At 40.0% G+C, this 23,732-nt stretch overlaps 1 protein-coding gene across 1 annotated transcript in view; it reads left to right on the top strand.

Annotated features, from left to right (window-relative positions):
• DOCK3 (dedicator of cytokinesis 3) overlaps window positions 1-23,732 on the top strand; it is a 299,153-nt gene that overhangs the window by 219,609 nt on the left and 55,812 nt on the right. Inside the window, exons 22-27 of the mRNA XM_074344805.1 lie at window positions 1,342-1,423; window positions 5,552-5,722; window positions 8,621-8,813; window positions 11,446-11,573; window positions 13,959-14,063; window positions 16,123-16,221. Of these exons, the coding sequence (XP_074200906.1) occupies window positions 1,342-1,423; window positions 5,552-5,722; window positions 8,621-8,813; window positions 11,446-11,573; window positions 13,959-14,063; window positions 16,123-16,221 (778 nt within the window). The remainder of the gene's footprint in view (window positions 1-1,341; window positions 1,424-5,551; window positions 5,723-8,620; window positions 8,814-11,445; window positions 11,574-13,958; window positions 14,064-16,122; window positions 16,222-23,732) is intronic.

Below are 23,732 nucleotides of genomic sequence, written 5' to 3'. Positions count from 1 at the left end.
GTGTTGCTGAATTTATTTATTAGTTCTAACAGGGTTTCATACATACAAGATCATGGTAGCTGCAAATAGAAATAATTTTACTATTTCCTTTCCAATTTGGATGCCTTTTATTGCTCTTTCTTACTCAGTTGCTCTTCTAGTAATAATATGTCGAACAGAAGTAGCAAAAGCAGGCAAGCATCCTTGCCTTGTTCCTGATCTTAGAGGAACAGCTTTAAGTCTCTTACTGTTGAGTATGATGTTAGTTGTGGGCTTTTCACTGACATTTTAAACTATAGTTTATTACATGGTTGTCATACTTTTCCTCCTAAGAAATGGTGGCAAAGCTGCTAAAAATAGGTCTTGGTCTTTTGATGAGAAACATGTGAATAGCTAAATATATCACCCACAAATAAATGTCAAAGAAAATAAAAAGACAGTCAATAAGAGAGGTGGTATGAACAGTAAACATGGGAGACACTCACAGGTTATCTAGAACCATTAAAGCCATTTTAAAAGTCACCATGTTATTCTGTGGAATGAGCACAGTTTTTGGAAACATAAATAAAACCGAAGGTGGTAAGGCTGTGGAGTCACTGGAACTCTGACACTTTGATGTCACTTTGGAGAGCAGGCACTGTGCTATGTGCTTTACATGTGTCGTCTCATTAGAATTCACAATATTTTTGAGATGTTATATTGTTTCTTCTCTATTTTAAATGAAGAGAATGAGGACAGAGTGCACAAATAACTTGCCCAAGGATACAGAGCTAGAAACTGAGAGGCCCCCGAGGTGAATCCTGCTGTCTGACGAGGGCCTGTACTCTTGATCTCTGTGCTTCTAGCCATGTAAACGTGCAGAATTTCTGACGCTGTAACCCCATTCCACGCGAATGACTTCATCCTAAGGAAATGAGACCAGTGAGATGGAGGTGAAGCAAGGCGGGGGAATGTGGAACTGTACACCTTTATTCAGAGTGTTTTTCTTAAGTTACTTTTTTAGTTGCCTTTTAACCATGTCATTGGTGTATGTTCTGGAGCCTTAGCAAATTTAAACAAAACAAGAACATGCATCCAGTCCAAGACTTTGGTAGAACTTTCTTGTAATCAGAATAGATGTATGTCAGGGAGAGTGAAAAAAAGTGATTGTAACTGATAATTGCAATGTGGCAACTCTTTTTGGACAAGGAGTGTTGTCTGGTCTCAGATGATCTAAAGATTTCACAGCTGTAATGGATTCATCACTCCATTCTAGTTCATCAGCAGGATTATTTCCTGTGTGGCTAATTGAGAGCTGCAGATATTTCAGGCTGCATTGCTTTTCGATTAAAGTGGGGTCTCTATAACTGTTCTCTTTCCCAGGGAGCTAATCCGCTGTTTGAAGTGGTACATGGACTGCTCAGCGGAACTGATTCGGCAGGACCACATTCAGGAAGCCATGCGGGTAATGTACTGAGCTCGCTGTAGCCAAAGGGCTCACTCCTGCAGAACTTTGTGAGTAATCTCAATGGTGTGGTGTGCAGGACAAGTGTAGACATTCCATACACTTCTCTGCTTTCAGGAATCACCGCCTTGATCCACATAACTCCCATTTCCTCACTTTGATTTTTTTCCCTGGAAGGTCTTTATTCCTGATAGTTCTAAACAGGAGGAAGGGATGATGTGCATGTGGTTCCTGGCCTGCCTGGTTTTTGCCAACAACATCAGTCTTTGCTTCTACTGGCTAAAGTATCATATCTCCTTCTAAGCCAATGTTGGTGGCAACATTGATTAGAAATAAGATCTTTCAGTACTTTTCCCTTCTTTAGTAGTTAGTAAAAATTGTTTTTTGTAACTGTTTTAAGTAAAAAGAACTGAGTGAATGTACTGTATGTGGATATGTTGAGAAGAAGATAATCGTAAAACCTTGACCTTTGGAGGAACCCAGAGTCCCCCATGGTGACACCCCTGCTTGGACAGGTTCCATGACCAGGCAGCCCTTTGCATTGCTGGGCAGCTCCAGTTTACAGGCGACTGTCCTCATTGTGAATTATCTATACTTCCTAGTAACTTCTTTTCATGGCTACTGCTTCTACTGTAGAGAACCACTTATGAGGATGTTGATTGCTCTTTTGCTCAACAGTTCTCCAGATAGCTATTTGAAGAAATCTGTTGTATCCTGTGGGAACTCAATTGAAGCAAGTTCATGCTTGCTTATTTCTGTCCCTGTCTTTCCTTGTTCTTGAGTTACCTTTTTTAGTTGCCTTTTAACTATGTCTTTCCCACCCTTTCTAGTTAGTAATAGAAGAATGGCAGCAAAGTAGTTTTGCTCTTTCTCTTAATATACCATCATCTGTTCTAAGTACTAGTGGACCTATAATTTTGTTATTCTTGTCCACAAGATGTTTCTGTAAGTATCATCAGATTAAAGAGGCAAAATCAAGCCATAAATCCACGTTTCCTCTTGGGCCTTCTCTGCACATTCTGTAAAAATCTAAGGCCACAAGTCTCATTTCTGTCCTCCTTCATGCAGTACATGTCTGCTAAGCAGTCCGCATCTGTCATGGGTGCTAAGATGCAAAGAGAAGATTGACTGACCTCTTTCCTTGAAGAACGCATCACCTGTGTTCTTAGAGGGTAGAGCACGGTTCTGAGTGTAATGTGAGGACAGGGCCTGGGTTTTGCTCTTCTCTCAGCCCCAGCATCCAGGATGTGCCTCATCTAGTATTAGAAGGGATACAAGTTGAGTTAAATGCCAAAGATTCTGTGTGAGTCCATGAATTAATTGCTTAAAGTTACTGGAGAAGATATCTCAGAAGTTTTCTCCTAAGAATCATTCAGGCAGTCAGTATTGCTTGGTACCTACCATGTGTCAGACACTGTGTCAAACACTGGGGATTCAGCAGGGGCTCAAGCAGAAAAGGCTAGGCCTTCCTAGCACTTCCATTCAGGTGGAGAAAAGGTAGACAATAAACATGTCAGATAAATAACAAAGTCAGTGAGGGAAAATATTGATGAGTGCTCTGAGGGAAATAAACAGGATCATGGGATAGACTGGCTGTAGAGGAAGGTTTACTTCAGATCAAGAGTTTGGGGAAAGCTTCTATGAGGAGGTGACCTCTGAGCTGAAATCAGTGTTAAGAGTTGGGGAATAAGCATTCCAGACTGAGGAAACAGCATGTTTAAAAGCCTGGATGGGAAAGAGCTAGAGTTTTTAAGCAGCCATAAAGGGGCTGATGTGACCAAAGTAGGGGCTTTCAAATGCTAGAGTGGATGTGGGAGGTGACAGAGAGGAGGACCTGAGGGTCTGGCTAGATGGGCTGGTTGATGACAGGGTCTCTGATGAAGGTACAGAATTCCTGGAGAAGATCAGGTTTGGGTGGGGAAAAGAAAGAGTCCCATTTGGGGGAGCACTTTTCAGGGGCACTTTTTTGCTACTACCATTTCAAACTAACTTGAATGGTATCTAATACTGATGCATCTAGACATAAAGTTTTATGAGGCATTTCCCTGTTTTTCATCAGATTTCAGGTTACAAGTCCTCTTGACCAAACTGTTAAGTCTCCATCTGATCCTATTTTCATCCTTCTGCTCCGGATGCATATGCTTCTGGCCTGGCACCCCTTATTCTGGTACCATAAGCTGTGGACCAGGAAACCTCCTCTTCTTTATTGGTCATGATTCAGTATATCTTTTCACTCATGTCCCATCTCTTCCTTTCATTCTCAGTCATGACCTTTCCCAAAGTTCCTGTTGCTAAAGAAGATGAAAATAAAAGAGTCCTTATTTTCTTACTTGGTTATATGATTTGTTCCTGTGTGAATGACCTCTCGGGGAGTATCTTTGGTGGATTTGAGGGTAGCTTTTGGTGAGAGGTTCCAAAAAGACAGCACACTTTTCACTGCTAATCTACATCAGATCCTTACCAGGAAGCCAGGAAAAAGAAAGCACAATTGTCTCCTTGGTAATAGAAAGGTTGTAATAACTTTTAGGATCTCTTTTTCTTTCAGGTTTAGTAAGTAGAAAAAGACAGAGCAGCTGCTTCAGCAATAGTTAAGTGTTCCATTGTCTCCGCATGGGCTTGGGAACACTTGTGAACTTTGAACAGCTTCCATAAGATCCACCCTCACCTTTTACTCCACTCTTCTGCCCTCCTCTCTTTCCCCAGTTGTGTCTGCCACAGGTGACCAGCTCTACCTGGGTAAAAATCGAGAGGCGTAGGGAAAGGGGAAGTCAGGTGTTGATGGATGGCTGAAAGTGAGCTTGTTTTCCTTGCCCTCATCCAGGTTTTCACAGGGCCATCTTCAACAACAGCCTTGTACTCCTTTGCAGAGTGTTTTATGTTTTAGGACTTGATGGAGGAACTAAGCCCTCATACCCAGGAAGAACAAGCGACTTTGCTGTCTGGTTCTGCCTCCACTGTGCAACTAGTGGATGTTTCAGACCACTCAAAACATGTCTTATGTGGTAGTTGTTTCAAAATGAAAAACTGGTGATAAGGAAAACATTTTCCCTTTAAAAATTAGAGTATGTAGCAGACTTTCCAGGTTCGTTACAGGCCAGGTATTAAAAGGCTACTAGTAGGGAGATATAGCATTTATGGATATGAGGCCACACACTAACTTATTCTACGCGATCCTCTGGTGCAAACATCAGAACACACTTTTTTCTGAGGTAGCCATTTTTCACTGCCAACTAGGTTTAGTGTAGGGTACACACACCCTTCCCCCCAAAAAATGTTGCTTTGCTAAACCTGATAGATGGATAGATTATGAAAAGTGGGTTGGGAATTGTCTCCTGTTACATATTTCAGGTAACTGAGCTCCATTTGTTTCATCCTTGGATAAGTTTCTCCTCAGGGTTCAGTGTCTCTGCCTTTCTATTGTCTGGGATATCTTTAGCCTTTCTTTGAATAGAAAGTATAGTCTTGGATCTTGAATTTTCTAAAAAGAGAATTACTTTGCTCATAAGCACAGGCCAAGCTACATGGACTCCTCAGAATCAGATTTTCCTCCCAAGACATGTTATGGGAGGTTTTTCTTCTGTATTGGTCATGAACTGTTATGGCAAGTGTCCTGGTCTGGAAGAGGTTAGAGAGTGGGTGTGTCTGCTTCACCAGCTGCTGTGCAACTAGGGCAGGTTTTCTCCAGACTTGATCTCTGGCACCAAGTCAGGCCCCAGCTATTTTTCAGAGAAATAGAAGACTCTTTAAAGGATTCTTCCTTCTTGAAATAAATTCAGGAGAGGTTCTTACATCATTGCCTTTTAGCCTTTTATTTGTGGATATGAAAAAATGCAGAAAAATATAACATTCTTTTGAGCCTGTATGTTCTTGAATTCAGCTGCTTCCATAATAATTGGTGGTTCCTCACTTCCAGAACCTCATGAAATAATTTGATGATTCTCTCAGTAAGAAGAAAGTTTGGACTTTTGAGAAAGGCTTAAAAAGTTAAAGTGCTTGTCTTCATAGTTGAAATTGTCTGTCTCCTGATTGTGGTGTATAATTCACTGGTACTCTATCTTACATTCCCCCTTGTGTTAGTTCCTAGCCATCTTTAACACCTCTCTATCCCTTTTTCTCCCACACCTCCAGGCCTTGGAGTACCTTTTCAAGTTCATCGTGCAGTCAAGGATCCTGTACTCACGTGCCACCTGTGGGATGGAAGAGGAGCAATTCCGGTCCAGCATCCAAGAGCTTTTCCAGTCCATCCGGTTTGTGCTCAGTTTGGACAGCAGAAACTCAGAAACACTCCTTTTCACTCAGGTCTGTGAGCTGCAGGGAAGCTTTGCTGCTGGATTCTTGTCTGTCTTAGCAGGTGGTTTCTTTGTCCTCTGGCTTCCAGAGTCGAAGAAGCCCTGCCAGGCTCCTATGTGTTAGATAAGGGGTAATTTATAAGGAAATACCTAATAGAACAAAATGCTGCTTTTACTTCAAATCCAGCTATGCCTCAGCTTCCAAATATAAAATAGCCCAGTGGTGCTTTATTGTGGAGAAGAAGCACAACTTTGTTCTCAGGAGCTGCCTTTAGACCAGATTTATTTAGCTACCATAGTATTAGTGGTTCATGAACATCTTATTTATGGAGGATATTCAGACTATAGAGAGAATTTTATTTCCTAGTCACTATATTAATTTTTAAAACCTTATGTTAGTATTGGTCCATTTTAGGAATTTAGAGTGAAGTAGGTTGAAAAACAGCAGAAATAACTACAAAACTTCGGCTGAGAATTAGGATTAGATTCTGTTAGAAATAACAGTGTGGGAAGGAGTTTTGCTTCCTTATGTTAAAAATGTCTGGTCAGCTATTCAATTAACTTTTCCATGCAAGCTTACCCTGCAAAGGATCAAGGATATTGTTCATTACCCTAGTCACAAGGGAGTTTTCTCTCTCATAAATGAATGTCAGAATTTTATCTAATTAATTGCGCTTCTTTGATTTTTTTGAAGCCAGTTATTAACATCAAAACCTGTCAGCAAAGACCAGACAGCCTCTCTCATGTCCATTCAGTCAGTCATTACCAGGTCTGTCATTAGTGCAGATATATTTTAAAATATCTCACTTAAGATTAGAATAGTCTGCTTTTTCTGTTTTTCACTTGCTTAAATGTTGCCCCTTGATGCCAATTGCCTATAGGCCCGTTGCCCCAGAGAACAAGTAAGCAACTGGGAGGTAGTCTCTATAAAAGAGTGGAACATCTCAAGGTCAACAGGTATCTCTAATGAGAAAGGCTCCTTCCATGGGCTCCCCTTGTAAATACTGCAAGCAACTCATCTTTTTCCTCCCTTTCTCTCCCCAAGCCTATCTATTCCTGCCAACAAGGGCTCAGAACACCTACTCCTCCCTTAGCTTGTGGAGATATGGTAGCTCAGAGGTAGCTGGCAGAGCCAGGCAGATATACTTTCTGAGAACTAAGCAATGCCCTCAATGGCTTATTCCTACCACATCAGGATAAATAGCTTAGATCTAGTCTCAGCTTAGACCTAAGTCAGAGTCAGACCTGCTCCTTTGGTGCCAGACTCATGTTTCATGAGTTTCAGAACTCTCAGCAAGTTTACTGTTCAATCAGACTTTATGTCTCTAATTCTAACCACTAGGACATGTTAGGGTGCAAGTATCCTGTCCTGGTGCGTAAGTTTAGGAAATTTCACCCTTTAAGAGAGCAAATCAGCTGCTGTTTGTTGCTGATTATGAAATACTTGCTTTTCCCCCTTTATCTTTTGTATCTAGCTGTTTATGATGCTTTGTGTTTGTACCGGTTCTAATTACTACAAAATGATCTCCTTGATATCCCAGGGCGTTATAAATCTGCAGATGGAATTTGCATAAGTTCGGTACTTGGGCCTGGCGTGAGCATAGACTGCAGTATGACAGACCTGTTTCCCCATGGTGTAAATGTTCACTCGCTCTAGGCCAGCATCTCACTGCCTGATGAAGCAGTCAGGAAAAACTGCCCCCTCCCTCCCAACCTGCCTCTTAGGAAGAGTACACTCTTGTGAAGAGTGTCGCAAAGTGACACTCCATTTCTCTTTGCAGGTCTTGGGTTAGTAGTGTAAGAGGACTGAGAAGCAGAAAAAGCCTCCTTTATGCTGCTTCCATTTAGCCAAGAAAGAATACAAGCCAGCATTTATTTAAAGCGTGTTGTGTACCAGTCATTCTACTGGAAACTAACTTTGCGCAGCTAATCTTTTTCCTCATACCCATACCAGGAGAGAAGTAATTGCATCATCCCCATTTTATAGATGAGAAAAATGAGGATTAGGCAGTAATTCACCCAAGGTTATGTGGCAGGTAAATGATAAAGCTGGCATTTAAACTCATGTCTGTCCAATTCCAAAATCCATTCTCTTTCTCCTAAACTACTCTGCCCCACAGAGGCTCAGCTTGCCCTCAGGAGGCCCAAAGCTGAGATCCTGGGAGAGAAGTCTCCAGACGCACACTCTCCCCTTGCTCGGGTCATCTGGGTCACTGAACACTGTGCCAACATCATCATCAGTCCTCAAAGTTCATGAGTAACTAAATCCACACATTCTCCATCCTTTTGGATTTATACTTGGGACTGCCAGGCATCATGTGAAGGAAATAATTTACAAAGTCTTCAGATTTCATGGTTTCAAATAAATGCTACTATTCTGGGGAAACAGTCCCGCCTTCAGAGCTGGATTGCTGGCTGCAGGGCTGTAAATGGAGTTCAACTACTGCTGCTTCGTGATGCTCAGTTTCTTCTGCCATGCTTTCTTTGAGAAGTTCCTAGCCTGAATTTGGGACCAAAATTAGAAAATCAAGAGCTCAATCACAGAAACAAACTAAAAATTATTATTTCATTTTATGAGCAAAAACAGCTGTGCATATTAAGTCATGTTGAGCTGGCTTCTCTATGTATTTCCTTCTCTTGCCAGCAAATGCCTTGGCAAGTTCTGAAAGCTTCAAGTGGCCTAGCCTCCAGTAAATTGTCTTATTTTGGTTTCCTTTTTGGTTCTCCCTGCTCCATATCCCAAGAGTGCTACAGGGATTGGTGGAGTCAAAGGCCAGAGAGGAGGCCACTGGAGGCACGGGTGCTGCAGTGCCTTCTCAGCCTCTCATCACCTTGTATCATCGTCTAAACATGCAAGATGGACACACACCTAACTCTGAGCTAACCAAGGCTTGGCTTTCTTCCACAGGCTGCACTCCTCAATTCCTTCCCAACCATCTTTGACGAGCTGCTGCAGATGTTCACTGTGCAGGAGGTGGCAGAGTTTGTGAGAGGGACTCTGGGGAGCATGCCCAGCACTGTGCACATCGGGCAGTCAATGGATGTGGTGAAGCTGCAGTCCATTGCCAGAACTGTGGACAGCCGCCTGTTTTCTTTCTCAGGTAAATCAAGTTAGGATAAGAGTCACACTCACCTTTCCTCCTTACTGGGATGTTGGTAATCAAAGGATCAGTTTTATCAACCATTATGCAAGAAACCAGTGGCTCTTAAAATGCAGAGTTTTTGGCAAAGTCTGTTAGGGAATGCAGCCAAAACCTAGGCCTACTGCCTTACTCACAGTTTATTCCCAGGGACCTGCATGGGGTGGCCTGCAGAACAACCTCCAGGCTCACAAATCTAGGCAGCTGCCAAAAATGGGGCAGGATGAGAAAGCAGAAGGAAAGGAGGGGGAACAAGAGAGAAGGGTCCAGCCAAAGGGAATAAGGTAAGTCAAGGAAATAAGAGACCCTGAAAGGGGACCCTGAGGACCCACTGTGCTTTCTTGGTTCCTTGCCTTACCAGTTAGATTCCTTTTCCTCTCTTTGAAGGAGCCATAAAGATTAGACAAAGAGATGGACAGGTAGGCCTCCATACTCCGAAAGAGACCAGGAGAGCCTAACAGATACCATCAGCAGCCCAGACTGTCTTTCGGGAAGAACTTCCAAATTCATACCTGAAACCACATTGAATGTGATTGGATACTCACTGGCCAGATGTTAACATCAGTATGAGCCTGGTCCTTTAAGCAGAGTATCACTATTATGAAATAAACTTCTTGGGCACAGAAATAAATCTGAAATACTAGCAAAACAGTTACTACCAGAATTTTTATAATTAGAATTTTTTGGTAGTAAAATCTTTTAAGTTTGACTTTTAAAGTACAAGAACAACAATTTCTCAGCCCAGGGCTACACACATTTGCGATAGTGAATAGATGCTCCCTTTAACTTATCTCTGCCTGTGTAAAATATTGCTGATGGTAAAGCTGCCACCAAGGAAGTCAGCTTTTCTCCATTAGTAACTGTTTATAGTAAATACTTCTCTTTTCACCAGTTCCTGGATTGAAGATAAAATCAGTGGGTTGGACGCACTATCACTGGGCTATTGTACATACTCAAGCCTTGAGCACTGCTTAAAGGCAGGTGCTTTCTGAATATATGAAAAGGCAGACAGCAGACTGCCCTTGTTGATATACTTTATTTCTAATATTTTTGCATATACTTGCTGCATCTCATGATCACTTAAGAAAAATTGTTCTTAAACTTTATGTGGCAGGAACTGTGTAGTTGAATTTTGAGATAACAAGCCACCATCAAATTTTTGTTTGCATCTCAGTTTTATTGAATGCCTGAGTTGCAGCATCTTCCTTGAAGCAAGAGGACTTTTACTAGTAGTGTCATTTAACCAAATGACTTATATTCTAATATAGCTTATATTCTCAGGGCACATCAGTCTGGTCTCTTCTTCAGCAGGTTCCAATAATGAAATACTATTTTGTCTGCCGGCAGCTATTGGTTGTTACAAATCCTGTTCTGTTGGTATTTTAGTCTACAAAATACAGTAAGAACTTCTCTTTTATCCAAGGATCCTTTTAAGCATAGAATAATTGTCATTCCATTTTGTTTGAACATATTCTAAGTATTTGACAAGGCAGTCCCAAAATCTCTTGTATGCCATGTAATTTGTCTTCTGCTGGAAAAGGTTTTCATTCTGAATTTCATCGGAATACTTAGTTATGGTCAGCTATGAACAATAAATTCAAAACATCATGGCTTGTTCGTGTTACTGGTAGTCTGACTGAATCATGCTGGCCAGGTATGATGGTACTTGCATCACGCAGTCATTAACCACATAGGAGTGCAGGACACCAGAAACATGTTCACACTTGTATTTTACTTTGTCTTCTCACCACACCTGTGAAGTAAATGCAGACAAGGCCATTAGCACCTCATTCTACAGATGAGGGAAATAAGCCCACAGGAGGAGTCAACTTGCCTAGGGTCTTAGAGTGAATTAATAAAAGAACTTGAACTAGGATTTAGCCTTCCTTGATTCTGGAGTTCTAGAAATAGTCACCTGATGAAATGCTATTCAGTTAACAATGAGGAGAAAAGAAAAGAAGAACATGTGAATGTATGCAGTAGGATTGGCAGTGAGGGTTAGCTAATTATCAAAGGCTTATGACAAAAGTCCCGCTTCTGTTCCTTTCATTGCTGCGGACACTCGTAGTGTCCCAGAGGCCTGAGGGGAAAAGGGGGCAGACCTGGTGGCTGACACAAAGTAAATGCTCATGGGAGTGGAAGTGCCAGGTTGCCTGGCCAGGGTATCGTGAAGAGGGACCATTTATAATCCTGTTAAGTCTGTAAGTTCAATCAGTGTAGGTCATAGAACTAAATATGTCATTTAAATGGAGTTTTCACTGTAATCTGTGCTTTTAATTGGGAGTCTAGTCAGTTAAGAGATTTTATTTGGAAGCAACCTCCTAACATTCATCTTGCACAAAACACCATAGACATTTTGGTCTAAAATGAGAAAGAAGGAAAGAGAGATGGGAAGATAATGCTGTGGGTTGTCTCACAATGTCCAGGAAGTGGGCTTTTAGGCCCACATAAGGAAAGGGGGTGACTTCCAGCCTGGCTCCAGTCCCGGCCCCACCTGCTCTGAGACCAGCTGCATTCCCACAATGCCACTAGCTTCCAAAAGGAGCCAGTTCTCCTCTGAAGGGCATTTTCTCCTTTGTGTTTCCTCTCCCAGAATCCCGCCGCATCCTGCTTCCTGTGGTTCTCCATCACATTCACCTTCACCTGAGGCAGCAGAAAGAGCTGCTAATCTGCTCAGGGATTCTTGGCAGCATCTTCTCCATCGTCAAGACCAGCTCTCTGGTAGTGGCCCTAGATGCACTCCACCCCCCTCCCCCAGCTCTGTCCCTATCTTGTGTTACTTTAGCCAGAAGCACACCAGCAAAGATCACTGTACACTTCTCAGTCAGAGAAGCTTTCATCAGTGACAAGAAGGTGCTCAAGTGAATGGAGGCCTGCCTGTGTGTGCCCAGCAGGCTTCTCAACACAACAAAGTCTTGCTTTTTGAAAAAACTGCTCTATCATAGATACACCCAGAAATGTAATTATCAGTAGTGCCAGAAAGCTCAGTCCTGTGCATGCTGTGTTTCTACCTAAAGGTATAAATTCTGTGTTCCTGGGAGTGTTCTGAGGATACTCAGGCACAAGCACAGAGAGGCAGGCCCAGGCTGAGAGGCAGCTTGCTCATTCAGACTTTTCTGTCAGCTTCCTGGCAGCTTGATTCTACCCATATGGCATTGCTATACCATGCCAGATGAGATCAGGGTGTACTAGAGATAAATGATGCCTACAGGAGTTCTGAGCCTCATGGGATCAGGACTGTACTTTACGGATCAGGTTTCAACTAGTAATGCTTTTGCCTATTTTCTTTCCTCTTTGCTTAATTTTCTAGAAGAGCTCCGTGGTAGGAGAGGAGGGAGGGAGGAAAGGAGGAAAGACATGTATTAGGCATGGCTAAGAGTAAGAATTTATTTTAATTATGTCTATTGTATATATTTATGATAATAGAAATACATATCTCTTATAGAAAATTTGGAAACGATAAGGAATTAGAAAGAAATTAAAAACAAGAATGAGGTTTTTATTACACCATCTTATTGAGATAAGGTTTCTAGAGAATAAAATTTCAAGTGCATTTAAAATGAAGGCCAGTAGCCAAGTGATAAGAGCATACAAGGTTAGGTTACCCATGAAGATAGAGCAGGAGAGGTGCTGAAAAGAGTGTGTTTGGTTTGAGCAAGATACAAGGACTCAATAGGGTACACTGGTATCCAGACTTAAAGTACCATCTGGTGATGAGGGCCCAGTCTGGCAGTGACACTGGTGGTTGTAGAGGCCCTATTGTTTGCTCTTGGCTCCAGACAAGGCCTGGCAGCTCTCCTTCCCACCAGGCCTCAGAGAGGCAACACCAGACACATAAGGTCTACCAGTAACTCAGGGTCACAGACTTGAGGGAGTGGGAAGCTTATTGGTAAAGGAAGGCGAGAAATTGAAGGGCAAAAAAAAAGGGAGGGAAGGAATGGAAGAGGCATGGGAACAGGTAAAAACCTGAAGGAGATGATCTGGTTGTATTTATGGGGCTAGAGAGTCAAGTGCAATTAGTTGCTTACAACTACTCAAAGAACCATCACAGGTAAGAGTGTTATGATCAGTTCAACAGATGAGAAAGAAGACTTGATTCCAAAAGCTGCTTAAATTCTTCATGTAGAATGGGGCAGAGAATAACTATATTGAATGGATGGGTAAGGGATTGATGAAATTTAAGCTCTGTGAGAGCAGATACCATCTTTCTTGTTCACTTCTGTATACTCAGGTTCTCAAACAGTGACTGGCACATGGTAAATACTTAATGAATGATGGGTTTGATGGATGAATGGACAGATGGACATTTGAACCAGTAATAATATAGACTGGAGATGGGGCAATGGATATCTCTTTGTGAGATAATGAAAATCAAGCTATAGGGTTTGAGATTGCATGTGAGAAGTCTATAAAAAGATAGCACAGACTCTTCCTAAATTCAGAACCCGCTGGCTGGGAAGCAGCCATTCGTGAGGAGGCATGCTCTGTTGTTTTTGTGAAGCTGCCCAAGAAAGACACACTGAGGCAGAGTCCTTCTGGTGGACCAGGGAACATGAGGAAAAATGCCCAGGAGCTAGAAGTAGGACCCAGGCATATCTGGGCAGCAGTCAGAGGCAAAGATTGAGGTCACTCAAGGAGAAAATGGTCCTCAGAAAGACTGACATACTTCTGTGTGCATTAGCAGTAGTGAAGGTGCTGCCACCACACCCTGTGGTGTGAGTACTCTTTACCATTTTCTTGAAGTATTAGTCAGCGGTGTTGTGCTTTCTCCTGACTTTTCTAGGGAAATCAAAGAAAACATTTAACCTCTGCCCTGTAGATTGAACTACTGTATCTGCCTGAGGTTCAGAATTGTGGGTATCAAGGTGGTGCTGGGTTAGGGTAAGGCCCCAGCCACCAGACCAGGGCAGCAGTGGCAGGTGTGCCTCACCTCCTCTCAGAGCCCTCATTCCAGGTTCTTTGACACTGCATGCCAGTGAGGCCGAGAGCTCAGTGTTGAGGATTCAGTCAGAAGACCGCTCCTGACATGGCTGGCTTAGTAAGTACTGCCAGCTGCATGTCAGCCGGCCTGGTGCTAACGGTGTGCTCTCTCGCTGCTCGCTCCAGGAGGCAGATGTCATGGAGGAGGTAGAAATGATGGTGGAGAGCCTCTTGGACGTGCTCTTACAGACTCTGCTCACCATCATGAGCAAATCGCACGCTCAGGAGGCGGTAAGAGGGCAGCGGTGCCCGCAGTGCACAGCGGAGATCACTGTTAGTAACTAACATTCAGGTTTTCTTGCTTTCTTTTCTAACCTGGGGCTCCTCCACACCAAACCCCACCTCACCATCACACCACATTCATCGCAGCCTCCCTTCCTGCATGATTGTCAGCATGCTGCCTTCTTTCCTTCTTGAATCAGACTTCATCTCCACTCTGAAAGTTCTAGGGTCATACTCACAGGAGTCTGCTTAAGGGTAGATCCAGAGACTGCTTCTTGTCCTCTTTTCCTGCACACTGTCTCTGTTGGCCTTTGCCTTTGAGCCAAGTAATTTTCTGTGATGGGGAATGAAGCAGAGATGTAGTACCAGGTTGGAGGTGAAAAATAGACTATTCCTTCTAGGAGCAGACTCAGCAGGCACTCGTAAATGATGTATGTGACAATAATTTTCTCAGTAATTGCTTGTATCTACAAATTAGTTGCATTTGTCCATAGTGTTTGTATCTAAATATCTAGCATCAGGAATAATGTGATGACGTAGAATTGCACCAGCATTACTGGACAATGATCTCCTGTGATCTAAATCTAATTAGAAACAGACTTGGAAAGCCTCTCAGGAGGGGCAGAGAGACACCCCTCAGGACTCTCACTCCTGTACACAGTGGACTTCTTAGCCCTGATGTTGGAACATGATAAACAGAGTGTATCAAATATTCCGGTTGGCAGGTGGGAGATTACAATGATCCCTTTGTAGAAAACCTTCTGAGGAAACAAGTCAAGCTCCAGCCTGTTAGGGAGAGCAGAGAGCAGGCATGTGTTCTGGAGCATTGGGCTTGGAAGGAATGTCTGCTCCCTTAGGAGCACCTATTGAGGGTACTCTCCTATTGAGGGTAAAAACATATGTGCTCTGGCATGTCCTGGTAACTCATCCTTCTTACTAACAAGAGCACAGTACTGGCAGTGAGCCAGACCTTGCTTTATGCACTTTACAAATATTAACTCATTTAGCAATACTAATGAAGTGATTAATTTTATGTGGATTTAGTGAAGATGATAATAAAAGTTTATTGAGCACTTCTTTTTATACTGAACTTTTTACTTCAATGTTTATGTACATTAATTCATCTGATCCTCACAACAAATCTATAAATTACGGCTTATTCTGCCCATTTTTTTAGATAAAACTGAAGATCATGTAAATGTATATATTTTATATACATATATGTATAATAATTTCATGGGTCTAAAAAGGATTTGAGAGACTAAAAAAAGTGTTGTCAAATTCCCATGAGTTTAAAAACATTTGAAAACTGCCCAAGTGAATTAACTTCCCTCCATTTCTTCTGAGGAGGTAACCTTCTAAGAGAAGGCTATGCTCAGCTGCCCTGTGCCAAAATTTTCCGTGAGATGATGAGTCTTTGGAGTCCTTAAGGTGGGGCTTTTGTCTGTGTGCCCCAGTTGGAACATGAAGAAATTTTAAAGACTCAGTTTTTATCTTTAAATTTTCATTTGTCCTAAAGCCCATAGCTCATCTTCTCATAAAGTTCATTTTGACCCCTCTGCTTTCCAGAGACTTTTGTTAACCTACTTTGTTTTGTCTGCCTAGTCTAGTGATCACATATAAGCTCTGGGAGGTCTCCAAGGAGATCCTTGTAGAAGGGCTGCTCCAGCCCAGCAGGATAGGCACAGTCCAGAAGCAGAAAAGGCTGAGCACCCTGTTCCCAGTAGCCCCTCCAGACTTCAGTATGGTACTCTGACAGCATATAATGACAGAGGATGATGTAGCCAAAACTTTCCTAGGAAGAAAGCTAGATTATCTGTCTCACTTTGTAGTACTTCATTATTATAGGTTAAGGTTTTCCAATTAACCCCATGCTGCAGAGGTTCCAAGCCCTCCAGGCCTCCCTTAGCAGAGAAGTAAACTCACTTTCAGGGCCAGAGTTGTTACCTTCACTTTCATGATCACTGGGGCCATCTCAGACCCTTCCTTCTCTCCTTGCCCTCTGTGGATTGGGGGAACACAGCTCTTGTGACTGGCCATGCTAAATGTTTTTTGGGTTGGTCCCCAGGGCGAGTATGTATCCTGCCTTCTCTCACTGCTCCGCCAGATGTGTGACACCCATTACCAACACCTCCTGGACAACTTCCAGAGCAAAGATGAACTCAAGGTAGGCAGAAAAGCACTGACCTTTCACCGGGAAAGGAAGCGTGCAGCTAAAACTGTGGAGGAGTTTTCCCCCTGCCAGGGGGTGAGTGCAAGTGACCAGTGCTGCCAAGGGTGTAGGATTTATCAGCCCCACTGTACAGCTGACTGTATGGCTTCCAGAAGCTAAAAGCCAGCAATATTCCCATACAGCCAGACCCCAGTTACTCTGGCAAGTTTTCCCTGAATGATAGCAGCCCTGTGACAATGTGCCTCTATGAGAGGCTACTTTGGGCCACGCTGATTGTCAGCAAACCAGGACTTTTCCCTTTCTTATGAACTCAACAGTCAATTTGTAGATTGCCCCTGAAACAAGTATCACTGTTTAGTAACTATAGTAATAATAGTGATGACAACTTTTCTTCAGTAAAATGTGTATCTGGAAGTTACCTGTAGAGAGCAAAAATGAGCACTTTCCATTGGCTGCCAGACTGGATCCAGAAAACTGAGGAACAGATAGTGCAGAAAAATGGACCCATGATCGGATGACAGGAGAGTATTCCCAAGTTTTGAATAATATCAGCTGCTGACAGACCCCTAGGGCTTTGCATTAGCACATGCTACTCAGTTCATCCCTGGATAAAGGAACTGTTACAAACTTTAAGGTCTATACTCTGCCTCCATCCAGAGTCAGGTCTCTTGCATTTCATAGTAATACATTACACTGTTTCTCTTTTGTGATCCTTACTAATCATATTGTATCAGTTAATAAGTATCACTTGTAACTTTCCAATATCTGATCCTGCCTGCCTTTTCACAGACATGGGTCTCTGCACATTGTTTTCATTAACTCATTGCAGTGAGGCCAGCCTGTCTTCTGGGAGGGATGACCCTGACAGCCCTCGAAGCAAGCCAAAAGTTAGCTAGAGCCAGGAGCTCACATCCAGGTCAAGCAGTTCTTGAGCTGAGTTGTGGAGCCTAGTTCTGGCTGTTCTAGATAATTTTCTCTCTCTCTCTGTGTGTGGCTAATTGATTCTCAATCAGAAGCTGAGGCTAGCATCATTCTCTTACTTTTTAATTAAGTATTTGTTTTTATCACAGCAATGTGTGTGTGTGTAATTTTAAAAGCCAAAAAATATTACAAAGCATGTAACATAAAACTGGTTCCTTGGCTCAGCCTGACCCATGTCTAATCACTACTCCTGTAAGCAGCCACTTTGAACTCTTGCTGTTCTTCAGGCAGCTTCTACTGACATTTTAAATTTTAAATTTTAGTTACTATTTCTTTCTACCACAGAAAATGAGGCTGACTCTCCTGAATCATTCCTCTCTCTTTCACACATGTCCTTCCTTTCATTCTTCCAATATAGTTTGCATACGTCTTTGTTTAAATTGGTCAACACTTCTTTATAACAGCTAAGTAAGTACTATGGTGAGCCAAGATTGTATTATTACACTTCTTTTCTTGTAAAAATTTTTGTTTTTCCTGGAATTAATTGCCTCTTTTGTTATTTTTTTATTTATTTTTTGTTTTCTTTTAGTTTTCAAATCTGGCTAGGATCTCTTTCTCCCTCTATCAGTTCTGTAATATCTACCTCTTCTTCCAGCTTTCCTCGTGGTCAAATCTGTCAGTTGCTGTCAGATCACTTTTTTCCCCTTGAGACTTGCCCTGTTTTTATTTGTTTAGTCTCTTTCATGTCAGAGACTTTCCTCCTATATGTGTAGACTCCTGGATGTCAGACTGTGTCTGTAAGTGAGGTTCTTTGGTGCTAATTAGAAACTGTGTGTGCAGGGCTTGTCTCCAGCAGACTTTCCTGTAGATGACTAAAGAGGGTCTGACTGTTTGGTCATAGCATCCTCTAATTCCTCTATGTGTTGGCCTGTTCTCTTGGACTTGTCTGTTTCCTCAGTGGAAACTGTTCCTATTGATGGAGTAGCCTGTCAGTATTTGGGGAACCAGATAGCAAAAAGAGAGTCCAGGAGTCTTCCAGTACAGCAGGTAAACTTTCTGTCAGTGCCTATCTCATTTTGGCACTTCAGTACTCAACTGTTGCTGTATTCTTGAGGACAGATCCTCAGTGAGCAATACTCCAGAGGGCAGCTGTCAGCCTTCTGACAGGGTGAAGAAAGGCTGGTCACCTAGTGGCATGAGATGGCAAAAGAGATCTTAGGAAGACAATAAGCCAGCCTTCCTGTTTTTAGCCCTCATACCCAAGTCCCACAGAGATGCCTGGTGATGCCTACAGTTTCTGAGATTCTTGCTTCCTGTTGCTGTCACCTCCAAAGGCCCTTGGCTGTAGGCTTTCTCAAATAAACTACATCAGTTACCATGAGAGCTTTCAAAATTTATTGACCTCTTTTGATTACTGTGTTCTCCTCCCTTCTCTTCTTTGTCTCTGAGGGGGTGTGTATTTCTGTTGCTTGACTGTCATTTTAGGGAATTTGAGGAGAAACAGAAATGAGGGAACATGTTCAGTCCACTGCACTGAATATAGAATTCTGTGCATGTGTTCTTTTTTGTGACAGCCTTATTGAGATATAATTTGCATATTATAAAATTCACACTTTTAAATTATACAATTCAGTGTCTCTTTGATTATCCATCTTAAAAGACTTTCTCAAGTAGCAAGATTAAGTTAATAATTTAAAACTTCCCAAAAAGAAAAGCACAAGACAAGTTGGCTTAATTGGTGAATTCTACCAAATTTTTAAAAAAGAATTAATACCAATTCTTCACAAACTCTTCCAAAAATAGAAGAGTAGCTTTCCAACTAATTTAATGATGTCAGTGTTACCCAGATACAAAAATCAAAGACATCACCAGAAAAGCAAACTACAAACCAATGTCCCTTATGAATATAAATATAAAAATCTTCAGCAAAATACTAGCAAATTGAATCCAGCAACCTACTAAAAAAAATTGCATGCCATGATCAAGTGGGATTTACCCCAGAAATGCAAGGTTGACTTAACATATGACAATCAATTAGTGTGATACACCATTAAATAGAACAAAGGACAAAAAAAAAAATGATCATCATTATGGATATAGAGAAAGTATTTTTTAAATCCACTAAGCTTTCATGATAAAATCATACAACAAACTAGAAATAGAAGGGAACTTCTTTAAACTGATAAAAGCATCTTTGAAAAACCCACAGCTAACATCATACTTAATAAAAAGACTGAATGCTTTCCTCTTAAGATCAGGAACAAGAGAAAAATGTCTACTCTAGCCAATTATATTCATTATATTGAAGGATCTAGCTAGGGCAATTAGACACAAAAAGGAAATAAAAGGCATCCAGATTGGAAAGGAAGAAGTAAAACTATCTCTATCTTCAAATGACATGATTTTGTACACAGAAAATTCTAAGGCATCCACAGAAAACAGTATCAGAATTAAGAAACAAGTTTGGCAAGGTTGCAGGATGCATAGTCAATATACAAAAAACAATTATGTTTCTTTACACTAGCAGTAAACAATCCAAAAATGAATTTAAGAAACCAGTTCCACTTACAGTATCATGAAATGGATAAAATAATTAGAGAAAGATATAAAGAAGACCTAAATTAAAGGAAAGACATCCATGTGCATGAATTAGAATACTTAATATCATTAGGATCACAATACTTACTGAAGTGATCTACAGGTTTGATACAAGACCTATCAAAGTTTCAGCTGCCTTTATGCAGAGAGTGATAATCTGATCCATAATTCATATGGAAATTTAAAGGACTCAGAATAGCCAAATAGTCTTAAAAACAGATAACAAAATTGGAGGATTCATACTTCCCAGTTTCAAAACTTACAACAAAATAACAGTAATCAAGATTGGTACTGGCATAAATATAGATATGTAAATCAGTGAAATAGGATTGAGAGTCCAGAAATAAACCTTTATATTTATAGTCAGTTGATATTCAGTAATGGTGCCAAGACAATACAATTAGGAAAGAAGAGTCTTTTCAACAGACTGTGGTGGAACAATTTGATACCTACATTCAAAAGAATGAAATTGTACCCCTACCTCACACCACATTAAAAATTAACTAGAAGAGGATCATAGACCTAAATGTAAGAGCTAAACTATAAAACTCTTAGAAAGAAACGTAGGAGTATATCTTTATGTCCTTTGGTTTAGCAGTAGTTTCTGAGATATGACACCAGAAAAACAAACAACAAAAGAAAAAATAGATAAGTTAGACTTTGTCAAAATTAGAAGCTCTTGTATTTCAAAGGACACCATCAAGAAAGTGAAAGACAACCCACAGAATGGAAGACAATATTGGCAAATCATATGTCTAATAAAGGACTTTTACCTAAACTATGTAAAGAATTCTTACAACTCAACAATAGAAAGACAAATAACCCAGTTTAATAATAGGCAAAGGCTTTTAATAGACATTTCCCCAAATAAGACATATAAATAGTCAATATACACATGAACAGATGTTCAACATCATTAGTCATAAGGGAAATGCAGATCAAAACCACTGCTACTTTACTTTGAAAATGGGTATAATCAAAAAAACAAGTATTGATATTAATTCTAACTTAAACATTTGGTAGAATTCACCAGTGAAGCCATCTGGTCCTGCGCTTTTCTTTGTGTGAAGCTTCTTAATTTTTAATTTGATCTCTTCACTTATGATAGGTATATCCACATTTTCTGTGTCTTCTTAAATGAATTTTGGTAGTTTGTATCTTTCTAAGAATTTGTCCATTTCATCTAGGTTATACAATTTGTTGGCATGCATTTATTCTTAGTAATCCCTTATAATCCTTTCTAGTTCTGTAGCATTGGTAATAATATCCCTTCTTCCATCCCTAATTTTAATAATTTGAGTCTTTTTTCTTAGGCTAGCTAAGGATTTGTCAATTTTGTTGATCTTTTTAAAGAACCAACTTTTGGTTTCTTTTTTCCTCTATTTTCCTCTTCTCTGTTTCATTAATTTCTGCTCTTTTATTATTCCCTTCCTTGGGCTTGCTTTAGTTTGCTCTTCTTTTTCTAGTTTCCTAAGGTGTAAGATAGGTTATTGATTTCAGATCTTGCTTCTCTTTATTATAGGCACCTAAGCTTTAGCTTCATTTGTTAAGTTTTGATTTGATATGATTTCACTTTTATTCATCTCAGAGTATTCCTAAGTTCCCTTGTGGTTTCTTCTCTGATGTGTTGGTTATTTGGAAAGGTACTGTTTAATTTCACATTTTTAAGGTTTCCCAGATTTCCTTCTGTTATTAATTTCTAACTCTCTTTCATAGTGGTTGGAGAACGTGCTATATTTGATTTCAGTTCTTTTAAATTCATTGAGGTTTTGTCTGTGGCCTAACATGATCTACCCTAGAGAAGAGAATGCACGTATCCTTCTATGTGCATTTGAGAAGAATGTGTATATTCTGCTGTTGTTGGATGAGTGTTCTATAGATGTCAGTTAGGTCTAGTTAGTCTGTAATATTGTTTAAAATTTCTTTCTTCTGCTGATCTTCCATTTAGTTTTTCTGTAGATTATTGAAAGTGGTACACTCCACTTAGTCTCCAAATATCATTGTTGAACTGTCTGTTTTTCCTTTAAGTTTTGTCAGGTTTTGTTTCATTCTAAGACTCTGTTTTAAGTGCATATGTTTATAATTCTGTCTTCCAGATCTATTGACCCCTTTATCATTATAACATGTTTTTTTTTTTTGTTAAGGTCTCTTGTTTGATGTTAACATAGCCATACCAGTTCTCTTTTGGGTACTGTTTTCATTGTACATTATTTATTTTTTTTACATTACATTTGTGTCTTTGCATCTAAAGTATTTTTGTATCTTGTAGACAGCATATAACTGGATTTTGTTTTATTTTTTATCCATTCTTTCTACCTCTGCCTTTTGATTGAAGTTTACATTTACTGTAATTACAGATAAGTTGGGATTTACACCTGCCATTTTGCTATTTGTTTTATATCAGCCTTATGTCTTTTTTGTTCCTTTATTCCTCCATTTCTGCCTTCTTTTATGTTAAAAAAAATACTTTTATTTAGCATGCTATTTTAATTCCCTTATTGTCTCCTTTAGTATATTTTTAACGTTATATTCTTAGTAGTTGCCGTAAGAATGACAATTAACAATTTAAAACAATCTAATTTGGATTAATACCAATTTAGTTTAATAGTATACAAAAAATTTACTCCAGTACAGGTTCAATCCTTCCCCTTCCTTTGAGCTATCATTGTCATGTAAATTATATCTTATCCATTGTAATCTCATCAACACAGTTTTATAATTATTGCTTTATGCAGTTGTCTTGTAAGTTAAATAGAAGAGTTACAAACAAATGTACATATATACTGTCTTTTATATTTATCTATATAGTCGTCTTTCCTAGTGCACTTTATTTTTTCATGTAGATTCAAGTTACTGTCTAGTGTCCTTTTGTTTAAGTCTGAGAGACTCCCTTTAGTATTTCTTGTAGGGCAGGTCTACTGCTAACATTCTCTGGTTTTTGTTTTTTTTTTTTAATCTGAGAATGTCTTAATTTCTTCTTCATTTTTGAATGATAGTTCTCCTAGGTTTAGGATTCTTGGTTAACATTCTTTCAGTACTTTGATATGTCATCCCACTGCCTTCTGGCCTCTATCATTTCTACTGACAAGTTGCCTGTTAATCTTATTGAGAATCATTTGTACACCATGAGTTGTTTTTCTCTTGTTTTTAAGATTCTCTCTTGTTTGGGCATCTGTCAGTTTAACTATGATGTGTCTATATGTAGGTCTCTTTGATTTTATCCTATTTGGAATTTACTGAGCTGCTTGGATGTATAGATTAAAGGGTTTTTTTTTTTTTAATCAAATTTGGGGATTTTTTTGGCCAGTATCTCCTCTCTTTCTGATATTTTTAGTATTTGTATATTTGAACACTGGATGATGTCTGATGCTCTGTTCATTTTCCTTCATTTTTTCCCCTTTTTGTTCCTTGATATAATCTCAGTTGCCCTATGTTTAAATTCACTAATTCTTCTGCCAGTTCAAATCTGCTTTCAGCTCCTCTGGTGAAATTTTCATTTCAGTTATGGTGCTTTTCAATCCCAGAATTTCTGTTCAATGCTTTATAATAATACCTATTTTATTGATGTTCTCTATTTGGTAATATATTATTTGTATACTTCTATTTAATTCTCTAGGCATGATTTCCTTTAGTTCTTTGAACATATTATAATAGCCCATTTAAAGTCTTTTCCTAGTAAGTCCAACATTTAAGCTATCTCAGGAAAAGTTTCTCTTGACTTCATTCTTGTGTATGGGCCCTACTTTCCTATTTCATTTCACGTCTTACAATTTCTTTGTTGAAAACTGGACAACTTAAATAATGTAGCAGTTCTGGAAATCAGATTCCCTTTCCCCTGCCCACATCCCTAGGGTTTATTGTTCTTTTGTTTTTGTTGATGTTTGTTTGCTTGTTTAGTGACTTTCCTGGACTAATTCTTTAATGTCTATATTTTTTATTGTGTGCAGCCACTGAAGTCTTCAGTTAGCTTAATGTTCAGCTAATAA

The sequence above is a fragment of the Camelus bactrianus genome, chromosome 17 (genome assembly GCF_048773025.1).
Source record: "Camelus bactrianus isolate YW-2024 breed Bactrian camel chromosome 17, ASM4877302v1, whole genome shotgun sequence".
Taxonomy (NCBI): Eukaryota; Metazoa; Chordata; class Mammalia; order Artiodactyla; family Camelidae; genus Camelus; species Camelus bactrianus.
The sequence above is the reverse complement of the archived record's forward strand: the minus strand, read 5'-3'. Positions and strand labels throughout refer to the sequence as shown.